The sequence below is a fragment of the Rhipicephalus sanguineus genome, chromosome 1 (assembly GCF_013339695.2).
Source record: "Rhipicephalus sanguineus isolate Rsan-2018 chromosome 1, BIME_Rsan_1.4, whole genome shotgun sequence".
Lineage (NCBI taxonomy): Eukaryota > Metazoa > Arthropoda > Arachnida > Ixodida > Ixodidae > Rhipicephalus > Rhipicephalus sanguineus.
The window spans coordinates 194,531,733-194,544,797 of NC_051176.1; the positions used below are offsets into that span (position 1 = coordinate 194,531,733).

Genomic DNA, 13,065 nt, shown 5'->3' on the forward strand with positions numbered 1-13,065 from the left:
AATTCGAACCGAATTCAAATAGTATATATCACATATTATAATGAAAAGTGAGCATATTTGTCATGACCCAACCAACCTGCACAACATTTTTTTTAAATTGTAACAAGGCATGTGCAAATGTCATTCTTTTTGGTTCAAAGGAAGTGGAAGCAACTTTTAATAGTAGCAGGATTTGGCTTTTGGTAGAATGCAAATAATAATATGTTGCGTTTTAAAATTTACTATACTTGGAGCATATAAGCCGGTATAACAAGTTCTTAAACTTAAAAAATGATGAATCGATGTCGAATATGTTCATTTAACCTTAAAGTGAGGCTTCACGGCAGTGCGGATTTTTTTTTTGAGAAGTGTATTCACTGTATACCATCCCTCCGCTGCAGTGAAACTACCTTTACAGGAAGTTACAAGTGGACAGTGCGGATTTTTTTTTGCAAAGGTGTATTCACGGCACAGCGTCCCTCCACTGCAGTGAAACCACCTTTACAGGGGGGTCATAGGCGGACTAATATACACCTATTCGTTCATTTCGAATACTTCGAAATTTTCAATAATTTAAATACTCTATTATTCGTTCAAACATTTGAAGTGCTCGAATATTCGCACAAGCCTACAAAAACACATTTTATTTCCAAAAGTCAGTAAGTTTGCTTTGGCGGTAGTCAGTGACAGCGGCACTGCGCTGTCACCAGTACCGTCATCAAGTGCGCCTACAGGCGAACCTTCTTCCGGCTCCGCTGGATCAGCGCGGATCAGCGCAGAATTGTGGACAGCGAGCTGCACGCAACGCCGAATTCTTCGGCGATGTCCATTTTTTTCCTGCCCTTTTCCACCTCACTGATGATTGCAGCCTTATCTTCCAGCGTGATGAAATTCCGCTTTTCCGTTGGAGGCAGCATCTTCACAGGCAGCGAAATCGGACGAAGCAATCGCAACACACAGTTCACATTAAACCAAGCGACCAAGCAAACGCTCCACAAATGGCACACACACGCGACCATGTGCGCACAAAGCCGACAAAGCCAACCAAAGAGCCAAGCCAACGAACAAAACTCCATGAGGAATCTGGATTTGGCTACGTAGTCCGCAATAACGAGCAGGTGTTTCGGCAAGCCATCATCATTGTCGCCAGCTTTATGTTTCTTTGTAAACAATGATGGCGGCTGCTTCTCAAGTGCGCTGTAGCAATAGTTTTCCGCAATTGAAGTGTAGCATGAATGCATTTCAGCAGTTTTCAAATCTAGTTAATGTTGCGAGAGTAGATTATTTGCGCACTCGTGTTTCAAAAATTTCGTTAATGAGGGACTGCGGTATTAATATCTTTCGTAGTGGCGAGTTACAAAATGCATTGACTCCTATGGGCGTTCGCCGGTGCTCTGAAAATATTTCGTTGCGGTGAGAATTTCGTTCCCTCGGGATTTCGTTATCGCGGGTTTCGACTGTATACTAGAACTGTGCGAGTAGCAAAATTTTGAGTGCGAAGTGAATTCGAATAATAAATGTGAGTGCAAATCGAATTGAATATTTTTCGAATAGTTGTCAAATATTTGCCAAATATTTTTTTTAATACTTCGAAATGAAATTACAGAAGAAAAAGTTGCAGAGCATCTCTAAGCATATTCTTATGAGACAGCAATATGAAAGTGTTTCTTTTGGCTAGGTTGGTGAAGCGCTGGAGGGTAATGTTCCCTGCCCTGTATACTAGAACTGTGCGAGTAGCAAAATTTTGAGTGCGAAGTGAATTCGAATAATAAATGTGAGTGCAAATCGAATTGAATATTTTTCGAATAGTTGTCAAATATTTGTCAAATATTTTTTTTAATACTTCGAAACGAAATTACAGAAGAAAAAGTTGCAGAGCATCTCTAAGCATATTCTTATGAGACAGCAATATGAAAGTGTTTCTTTTGGCTAGGTTGGTGAAGCGCTGGAGGGGTAATGTTCTCTAGTTGCCTTATCGAGAATGAGGCAATGCAGAGGCTGAATTGTATTTATTTACATGATTTGGTGCAACCAATGTGGTGTCTGCAACACTTTACACGTGAAAGGAAAAGACGCTCAATCTCTCCTCTTCCTCCAACTTCTGGGGAGGCTCAACTGATGTGGCAGACAAGGGCGTGCTCCTTTTGAGTCCGGAGTTCCTAATCTGCCTCATAGATGTCAATGTATATCAACATCTGAAGAAACTCTTCGGCGTCCGATTTTTCGGACTTTCTGCCCAAATTTCAGGTCCGAAACGGCATGAATTAAAGCCCCCACCTCTGCCGCGTCTATAGATAATCTCGTAGGTTTGAACCAGCGCTTTCGTGAGTTGAGTGAGTTTGCGACCGTAGCAGAGTCCGAAAGGCAGCTTTGCCGCAATGCCAGAGTGGTGAACATATCGAAAATCTGAAGGGGCCAGTGTCACGGCGCAGTGCGGCGATGTCTTTACAGATAAGCACCGGAAATGCACGGAGGCGTGATGGCAGCAGGTGGCAAACGCGCCCAACCCTTATGATAAGCATCTTCAGCTAACACTCATGGCACTCAGTAGTACATGTGGCCCAGCGCAGTATGCGTATAACCCGAACGCACCGCGCTGCCGTTCATGCTGCCTCTTTGTGCGAGACCGCTAAGTGCGCCGCACGTGTTGCCTTCACAAACAAAATCAGCTCGCCAGCACCGCGCCCTTGAGCGATCGGGAACGGAGTAGCTATGTCATAACTAGGCCTATCAGAACGAACGCTATCACGGCAAACGCGTGCATATGGTACAGAAGGCGCCCCGGCAGTGACGGCGTCAGCTCGGTTCGCGATGTGCTGCACACCACTAGGAAAGATCGGCTTCACGTGGCAGTAAACGCTGCGTATCAGCAAAGATTCGGCGATGAGGGTGTGCGCGCATTGGGGAAAGCTGGACGAGTCATCCACTCTTCCACCACAGTCTTTGCATTCCACGTCATCATTTCCAAACGCTCCATGCGTGAGAGCCGTAATCTATTCCGCGCTTTGCTGGTACCAACAGTGCTCATCACGAGACGCTAATTTGCAATTAACGGTTGGCACGTAGTTAAGCGGGATTTGCGGCAGGTACCGAATGTATTCACGAGAGCCTGGGCACGCACCAAAATGCCTGATAAGTGTACCGGGGGCATTAAAGCTATTTCGGATGTGGCTGTGGTGATTTGACTGCATGAACAGAATAAAAAAGCATGAACTCGTTTTTTCGGACTATTTTGCGGTCCCAAGAGAGTCCGAAAAAGCGTACGTTGACTGTATTTATCTTTCGTAAGTTCGAATAGTTCGAATAGTCAAATTTCGGTGCGAATCAAATCGAATAGCAAACACTGTTAGAAAAATATTTGAAATTGGAAGATTCGCACACCCCTAAAATATACCCCTTGTCGCCGGCACTTTTTTTGAACGCTGGTCTGGGCTTCATGCTGTTGTGTTTGCAGTGGCTAAATATTGAAGAAACTGCGACAGGATTCAGCATTCTTTTAATTTTCAACGGCATTTGGGCGAAGAGATACCGGTGGTACACAAAGTCATCCTTGAAGTGCACCGCACAAAGCACTGCACTCTTTGATAGCTCTCATTCCTTTCATGTCGCTGCAATAGCGCGCAGGTTTTGGAGCTTTACATTTTTCGGGAAAGCGTAAAAGCTGGCCCCGGCCGTGACATACGTGTTCCAGCCGCCTACGGCCATGCATTTCGTTGGCATTGTACTACAAAGGATTTGAAACACTTCTGAATTAGCCACTCCTAGAGGGTCGTCACACAGAAAAAGAAGGGATGCAGCTGCAGGTAGTACGGCTCATGAGCGACTGTGGGCTGGGATTCGCGTCATTTCCGTTTGTGTCATATTTGCCCGGATGCACTGCCAGAGTGCCGCGTTGTCTTCTAGCTGACAATTAGAGCATCGGTTTTAAATTAAATACCTGACTGGAAGATTTTTTAATGTCGTTATGATTACTTACCCAACATATACTACACATTCTGATCCAATTCTGTTCAAATCAAATTTCGTTGCAGTTGTTGGCCTTTAAAGTTATGCTTTGCTTTACTATATTTGTTTTTTGTTTTTGTTTTTTAAGTAGTGATGAAGTATTTTGAAATTTCATGCAGGCTGAAAGAAGACTACCTGGCTGCTGTGGAAGGCATCCAGAAGTATTTGGTTAGGCGTTCAGAGCCGAACAAGTTGCTTTTTATTGGAGAGCTTGTGCGTGGCCGCACCTTCTACCCAAAAAATGGTATGATTAATTAAAATTACATTTCAGGAAATTGCAGTAAGAGAGCACAGCAGATGTTGAACTTCAGCATGAAACACATGCACAGTAAAACCTCGTTAATTCAAAGTCACTGGGACTGTGAAAAACCTTTGAATTAAGCAGGTTTTCGAATTAATGAAATATACAAAAAGCGGGATGCAAGGAATTTTGAATTGCTGAAAGTAATCGGAAGTGGTCGTTTGCTGTGCCTGCTAGTCTGTGGCTCCAGGGGTTATGTTTTCCAGCAATACTGGGTCCCACTTTTGTCGCAAACCTGGGGAAATGGCTGGCTTCACTGCTGTCAGCGAAAAAAAAAGAATGCTTTGTGGTTAGCTAAAATGCGCGCCTGTGGAAAAGGTGTGCTTCACTGCATCGCGGTTGTGGCACGCGGGCAGCCTGTCACCTGCTCCTTGCAGCGTCAGCGCGGCAAGATGACACCATTCGTTCATTTTTTCTGGTAAAATAAAGATTTTAATAATGGCCAGTGCGACGGCATTCACGATGTGTTCTGGCTAGAAAACATGGTCATTGAAGTTTTCGAACTGAGTTTTCGAAGCAGGCGTTGCAGGCAAGAACTGCGCCAGCAATGCAAGTGCGCAAATTGCCAGAGCAACCGCCAGTTGGCAGGTTCGCATAAATCGTGATTTTCGTCAGACTATCCTTCATTATTTTTCTTTTCCCAGAAAGAATGGGTAAATCATGACGCGCTGACGTTGCGAGAAGCATGTGACACGCTGCCCACGTGTCACCGCTGTGTTGCAGTGAAGCGCATCTTCTTTTCTGCAGGCACACGTTTCAGCTGACCACGAGACCGCTTTTTCTTTCTCTCTTTTTTTTTTTCGCTTGAAGCAGCGAGGCTCGGCTGCTTCACCTATCACTCATTAGTACCGCCACATTGCACTGCCTTGTGGCTCCTAAGGACTGTCGTTTCCGTGGATTTGCTGCGAAATCGGGATCGGGAATTGGCACATGGCACCCAAAGTTCTCGAATTAACCGGGCGGGTGCTGACCACCACTTCAAATTATCCACTCAAATTTACATTACAGAATATGGGACCACAGGAACCATTCTAATTAAGCGAGATTTCGAAATAACCGAATTCGAATTAATGAGGTTTTACTGTAAATGTATTTAACCGTTTTCTTAATTTTTAGGGGTGGTAAATCGGTTGAATTCGCTTTCAAATGAATGTTGTGTCATAGTCAGTTACGGGTGCAATCATTATGTGGGAAGGAAAAAAAGTAACTAAATTTGGGTGACAAAATTCAGAGGTGTGATCATTATGGAAATAAAGACAGTATGGACCATGGCATGGAAGCTTCCTAAGATTACACCATATTACAGTATAGAAGGTTTTTCAGGTGCTTCTGCAGGCTAATCACTTATGGTCATGTGCAGCAGCCATAAAACCCTTGGTGTCTGCATGATTCAGCTAATAATACTCTGAATCCCTTTCTGCCTTTTTTTTTTTCTTTTCAGCATAAAGCCACTGAATAATTTCGCCACACTAGATGACATCGTGACTTACATGACAGATTTAGTAGTTTTCATTATGTGCGTTAGTAAATTGTTCATTTATTTATGCCTGCCTTTTTGTTTTAATGGTGAGCAACTTACAGTTTTGTGTCAAGAGATTTTTGGTTGCAACAAGAATAATTTTGTGATTGTGAGAATTTTAATTTTAAATATGAAGCTTGGACTTACAGAGGCACTGCAACACTTTTTGAACCTCGTCAGAATGTTGCTGATCTGTAGGCAAGGCTTCTATGAACATGTGACCCAAATATTATTGCGCTGCTTTCCACAGGGACATTTAAATTTATTGTTGAAAACAGCCGAAAATTGCTTACTCCCTCCTTTTAGATGTCATCCCAACTACACTGCAAGTGGGCCCAACATTGCAGCAAGTGGGTCAGACAGGTATTAGCTGCTTTCACGAATGGCACACCAGTGCATGATCTGGGAAGCCGCCTGTCATGCCGTCAAGTGCCATAGCCGTCACATGTAGGCGCTGCGCATGTATGAACCAGAAGTAGCAGCCAATGCATTGAAGAAAAAAAAGGGGGGGGGGGTGGAATGTGTGAGTCCATGCGCAGCAACGCAACTTTTGGGTGGTTCATCGCCCCCTTGCCATTCCCCACTGTGTAGATTCCAGTGCACTCATATAAATGAATGAAGAAAGAAAGTGCTTGACTCGCCCCGAAAACTCTATTTGTACCTGACAGATCCTAAAAGGTTTTGTGGCAGGAGATAACATTCTATGATAACTGAGGAAGGTGTTACAGGGCCCCTTTAAGGGAAGGCTTATAGTGTTTGTAAGACAAAGTTACATGAAAAAGAGCTGTGCTGACGTGTGATGATGATTGGAAGTCAAGTTTTTAGATTGGACCAGAGAGCACATTTGCTGCTACTGTGATGTAGTTGTATTGGTAATTGCAGGACCACTTGGTGTGCTATTTTCCTGGGACACTGATGCTGGGCCATGTTGTTGGAGGAATGCCACAAGCTCACATGGAACTTGCTTTAGAACTCATGGACACTTGTATACGCATGTATTCAATCAACCCAACGTTCTTGTCACCTGAGATTGCCCACTTCAACCTGAAACCACAGGGGACCCGTGATATCTTGATAAAGGTAACTGCGCTGTTCCCTTTATTCTTTAGTCTTCAGATTTAAGAAACAAGGTTTTTCTTTTTTCTTGAAACATTGAATAGGTACGTGGCATCACACATTTCATTTATGCTTGTGCAAATATTCAAGCTGTTCAGATATTCTAATGAATATTACAACATTTGAATTTGCTTTGACCCGAGTTTGAAGCTGCTGAAATTTCCAAGTATTTGAAATGAACAAATAAATGTACATACTTTCCCTCTTCTAATCTACCTGAAAGGGTGGTTTCTCATCAGTGTGAGGTCGCAATGCCGTGAAGTGGCCTTTTTGGGAGGCATTCGCAGTGCCCTTTCTGCGGCAGCGGGACACATACGTCCCACTTTTTCTTCTGTAGAAAAACTTTTCTCCCACATCAGCTGTCACATTTAGCCCTATGCTAAGTGGCTGCTATTTCTCATAAGTCTGTGTAAGCTCCAGAAAAATTGTTTTGCCGCTCTTTCCGAAGGCGGCAGTAGTGCCACAATGTCTGAAATTTGTTCTGCTTTTTGCAGCAGCTTCTGAATTTTCGCCCCGTTTAGATAGAAAAAATCCTGTCATTCAAAACACCAGATAGTCTTCTTTTTTTGTTGTTTTCTAGAGAGGCGATTTCAGCCTCCGGTCATCATGTGTTTATGTAGATTTGTGCAGTAACTTGACTGATAAGTACATCAAAACACAATCCTCTGCGAAATGGCCACACTCTTGGCTAAGCCTAATCACAGATAACTGCATGGGAATAATTTTTTTTTTGATATCATATACCTCTTGAAAAGTGGGCAGATATTCAGGGACAACATCAGCACTCGACCATTTCGACAGCGGAAGAAGGGACAACAGAAGTGACAAAGAATGATTGGTGTGGTGGTGAAGCAAGCTTTACAGGAACAGACCACAGCCCTAAGAAGACTTGTAAGGCGAATGTGCAAGCGCTGTTCCGCTGCTGGAAATGAGGTGCACACAGTGTTCTTCTGCACAACATCATAAGTTCTCTTCAGCGCCCCTTGTTCCGGCCGTTTCATTCCAAATACTCGGTGATGTCCCACATGAGTGCCACTTTTTTCCAGCAAAGAACTGGCTTTATTTTGATGAAATTTGTTTTATTATATTATTTCTGTGTAGTTTATACGTATGTACCATAGCCGGCTTTTATAACATCGTGTCAAAAATATAGGCGAACCTACAAAGGGTTAAGTCGCACCTCAAGGTGAAGTGTGCATATTGTCTGCATTGCGATTACATTTTAGAGCGGGTGATATGTCTAATATGGTAACTTTTAAAACGTAACATTTTTTTACTTGACATCATTACAACTAACCAGACTGCTGCGTGAAGTCACCCGAGTGTGTACTGTGGCCTGATGTCAAGGTATTGTCAATGTCGGTAGGTGCGCCATGGGAAAATTGACTTTAATATCAAAATAAAATGTCTTGTCAGCATTTGCAGAGTTTCACACTTGCTCAGAGCTGTCTCTATATACAGGAGATTTGTATGGCAGAGTAAACTCGCCTTCGAAAAAAGGTGTCAGTACCCCTTTAAGTCGCCGTAGTCGCACCGCTTGGCTAAAGTGTGCAGAGCTGTGATGAAATCTGTCATTGGTTCACCTTCGTCTTGTATACGGCAATTGAAGAGCGCTCTCTCATAGATGATGTAGGTATTTCTTGACAACGAGGTGGCTGTCAAAGGCTTCGATGACTTTGGAATACTTCTTCGCGTTGGCGGTTGTCAAGCAAAGTGCCGTGAAGACGTCTTCAGATTTGTCACCCATGATGTAGATCAATGAGTTGATTTGATCAATCAATCAGTGTCTGATTGGTGATGAAGACCACTGGCGGTTCGGAAACGTTCCCACCTTTCAAAACTGAAGGCTTGAGGGGGTTGAAGTTGGATGCGCTGATCACTTTTAGTTCCCGATTCAGTCATGGCTGGAGGTTTTGATGAGCACTCACTTGGTGATGTGAGGTATCGTAGCTCAGACTTTTGACACCATGTTCTATGGTGATGCACTATAGAGTTGAATTATAAAATTGGTTTATTCAAAGCTCTAATGCTACATGACTGGGCAACGCCCTATAGGGAACCCAAGCTCAAGTTTACGACGTGAAGACAGCGCCGTGCTCCGCCTCTGGAGAGAAGCTCTGGCAAAACTGGGGGTAGGCGCAGCCCACTCGGCCCGTTTGTCGGCAGTGGGAACACGCGCACGCGCGCGTGTTGCTCAGTCGGTGCGGGAAACTGGGGTGCCGTGCCGACAGCTTGGCACACTGAACTGAGAGGCTTGCAGTGCAAAGCTGGATTTAAGCAACCCAGCGGAAGCGAGGTCCGAAGTATTGCTGGGTGTCGTGGCCTGCCACAACAGTGCAGACAACACCAAGGCACGCGGTTCACGTGTGAAACTGTATCTGTTTCCGGGCATGTCGCTCGAGAAATAAAGGTGACATGCGGTGACCGCTGTAAGGAGAATCAATTATGTCCTAGCTGACAGTGCTGTCTCACCTTCTGTTTTGTCTGTCTCAGTTCATCGCTTTCGTTCATTTCCACTACCTGAATCAGTACGTGATGCGGCGCATGCACGCAGTGACTACAGTAATGATTACTTGCTCTCTTCTCGCATTGTGAAGGTCCAGTTACGGTTGTAGGTGAAACAACTTTGTGTTTTGATTCCCCGTGTTTGTGAGACCTACCCGTCACTGTTGAACGTTCACACTCGCGTTATACCGTTAGCGTTGCTCGATTGGTTGAATTCAGCTTAACTTGGCACATTGTCAAAAGTTCAGCACCTGCAATTTACGCATTGGGAAGGCTGCTTTATCACGCCGGAATGGACGTCAGTGCATCTTCAGCAAACTTCAACATCGTTCTGCTGGTTTGCTTTGTTTTTGTCACTTTATTAGGATGATATATATTTAAGCTGCTAAATATAACTCGCACTTAATACATGCTTTGCAATTGCCACCTTGCAGTAGCCACCTTCTGACTTTGTGCGATTTTCTAGCTGTGTTCGCGCAGCAGGTTTTATGTGCCTGTAAAGTCGATATCCTCATAAAAAGGGAGTGCTAGCATGACGCGAGAGCCGAAAAAACGAGGCGAGCAGTTCATCTTGCTTCACAGTGGTTAAAGCTCAGCTAGCTGCCTCGCGTCTTAATTGGTGGGTGATGCTCCAGCAGCACGGAGGACTTGACTCTAACCTTCTGAGGAAAAAGTGCCATGGCCGTATAACTTCTTTTTTTTCACACGCTGCAAACGTTCGTTTACGAAAGTACGCTGCTGCTACTGCAAGCATGCCATATCAAAACAACAACCATATGCTTCATAGTCCATAACGTAGAACATCGATAGCGTGCACGGCTTCATTTCGGAGTGCATATAGATCATTACGCATCTTTAACACGACAGAATGAAACTTACCTGGAGGTATACGTCCTACACGGTGTAATTGCGACTTGGGGAAATGCATTTCTCTTTGAGTCGGGCATCGTTGTCATCGATTGTCTGCTCTTCACCGTAAACATGATTGACGAGCCTTTCTTCTTTTATCAAGTTCGCTTTTCGGAAGTGCCTGTCCGGCTTGAAGATCTTTTTGAAGCCGTTCTGTGGGCGGTACATTGTGAGGCGCCGCAAGTTCACCGCGAGAGCTCTGCACGTGCATGGAAGCGAGCGGCAGCATGTTGGAGAGAAGGGCAAACGCGCTTTGTTTGCGCCCAGTTTCTGTTTTTATGCCAGAGATGGCACTGCCTGTCAAGAGCAGCAACGCCACTAAGCGATGCTTGGGGAGCCTGTATGCGTCGTACCACAATGCGAGTCGAGCGTCTAGTGGTAATTCACGCGCCTCTTAGATACTTGAAGCCAGTGCCACCTGAGACCCGAGCCCTTAAGCGTCGCTCTCTCCACATACCATTCAGTGCATAGCAACCGTAAGGCATCTTCGAGGTCGTTCGCTGTTTCTGTCGAGCATCAGAGATGGCGCTTGTAAGCACGCTGAAACCTTGATGACTCCTGACACTACAGGTAGTGTTGTATTGACCACTGTATAAAGCTTAGTGTGCAACGTCTAGCTGTTGTAGACTAAATTTATGTTTAAAATGAAACTGCAAAGTCACTTATTTGGCTCAGTAGATATCCCAATGAAGACAGTAAACTGTAGTATAATTGTGCTGTATAGTACAATGATATTTTGTAACGGAAAAATTATCTGGAACAGTTGCTATATCTGAAGTATTCCTGCAGTAATTTTGATGTCTTACTAATCATGTGAATTTTGAATGTTTTGTAGTGCTCATTTCTTGCACAGCTGGGTTATTAAAGTTATCAATACATTGTCGTACATGTATCAGTGATGATATATACCTTTGTGTATATATAGCATTTGTTTGTGGTTACTGCTAGTTAATCTGGTGCTTCATCCAGTATTGTTTTGTGCATTCACAAATAACAGTTAGGTGTGTTTCTTCTGGTTTTGCATATGTGTGTATGTACACTTGTGTGAACAATAGTAAAAAATGGTTATATAGCATTGTGTTCTGTTTGCAGGGCAATGATGCACACAACCTTCTTCGACCAGAGACATTGGAAAGCCTCTGGTACATGTACTACTTCACACGCAATGAGACTTACCGGGATTTGGCTTGGCGTATATTCCAGGGGTTTGAGAAGCACTGCAAGGTTTGTAAGCATTTAATTGCGGCTCCTTTTTATCTGAATATAAGAAGGGCATTTGCTAAATGGATCTTTGAAAAACGCATGCAAAACAGCAGTGGTATGAGAACTGTGCCGATAAAAGACTTGCTTATGTTCTAGTGCTCAAAGCACCCTGCTTTGCCGACAAATGTGAACTGCATCATAATGGTCCTCAGTGTCTGACAGTGCGGTTAGTAATCACTGATAAGAATATTTTAGTGGACGTTTAATTTGTTACTTCTGCCTGTTTGGTATAGTTGGCATTGAGGTAAATCATGTCCTGTCATTGTGGAGGTACCGACTGATGCTGAATGCTTCAGCACCACCCAAGTGCCAGAGTAGTCTACCAGAGCATGAATATCTGATGATTACAGTGGATTACATGACTTTGGCTGCTGCCAGAGTGTAAATGAGCTCAAGGATTAGCTGTACATTGTAGCTATATGACTTTTTTTTTTTCAAAAAGGTATGGCCCGAAGAAAGGTAGGGCCAACTTTTGCGTGTGTTGTGTTGGCATTGCTGCAGTCTGTCTGCACATGCTGCGATCCCCATCAGAGACCTAGCACAAACTCATCTCCAGTGTCACAATGTGAGATTCTTATCATTGGTAAAAGGACTTGCATGACAGTTTGTGAAGTGATGCCCTGTAATATCAGATATATTCCACACCTTTCTAGAGAAGTGCTGCACGACAGCCTTGAAGAAGTTTTTAGCACATGCTGTACCAAATGGTGTTCACAGGTTCCTGTGACAGCTACTGCTAAAGATGCAAGCTGGTGGTGTAGTGTTGTACAAAACATGGCACACGGTCTTTTGGAGTAGCTGCTGTTTGTGGATGTGAGCCAGTTGTGCAAAACGTTGTTGTAAGGGTTGACTGCCGGCAAATCAAGCTCACTTGGCCTTTTGAACTGTCTTCCTTTGCTTATACAGGTGCCTGGTGGTGGGTACACAACTATTGGGAGTGTACTGAACACGAAGCAAACTGGCCCACGAGATATGATGGAGAGTTTCTTCCTGGCTGAAACACTCAAATATCTCTACCTGCTCTTCAGTGAGGAGGATGTACTGGAGCGGTATTCTCCGACCAGATACCTATTCAATACCGAAGCCCATCTGCTGCCCTTGTACACGTCCTGACACCACATTTCCACTATAATTAGCATTCACCATATTGGGGATCGTTAATTTTAAGGAGTCCTCCATCTTCAGTGTCACCGTAGGTACCACTGCTGCATAGATGGATGGCTGTTGGCTCACAGCTTGCAGTGCAGAGTTGTGCTTGCACTGGCCATGTCACTCCATGCACAACTGCAGTGGCAGCATTGTATTTCTGTAAAAGTGACATGATCCTTTGTTCTTATGGTCATGAACATGCATCTCCTGGAGTGGTTCATTAGGCCTGCCTTGAATTGCATGCAGCAGCAGTTCCCTTTTATGCTAATGCAAAATGTTAAACCAGGCCTTACGTACAGCTGTACTACATCTTGCCTTT

General features: G+C 44.1%; 1 protein-coding gene across 1 annotated transcript in view; it reads left to right on the plus strand.

Annotated features, from left to right (window-relative positions):
* LOC119404887 (endoplasmic reticulum mannosyl-oligosaccharide 1,2-alpha-mannosidase) overlaps positions 1 to 12,776 on the plus strand; it is a 14,754-nt gene extending 1,978 nt beyond the window's left edge. Inside the window, exons 2-5 of the mRNA XM_049412320.1 lie at positions 4,104 to 4,223; positions 6,683 to 6,884; positions 11,427 to 11,558; positions 12,504 to 12,776. Of these exons, the coding sequence (XP_049268277.1) occupies positions 4,104 to 4,223; positions 6,683 to 6,884; positions 11,427 to 11,558; positions 12,504 to 12,710 (661 nt within the window). The 3' untranslated portion in view covers positions 12,711 to 12,776. The remainder of the gene's footprint in view (positions 1 to 4,103; positions 4,224 to 6,682; positions 6,885 to 11,426; positions 11,559 to 12,503) is intronic.
* Positions 12,777 to 13,065: the final 289 nt, after the last annotated feature.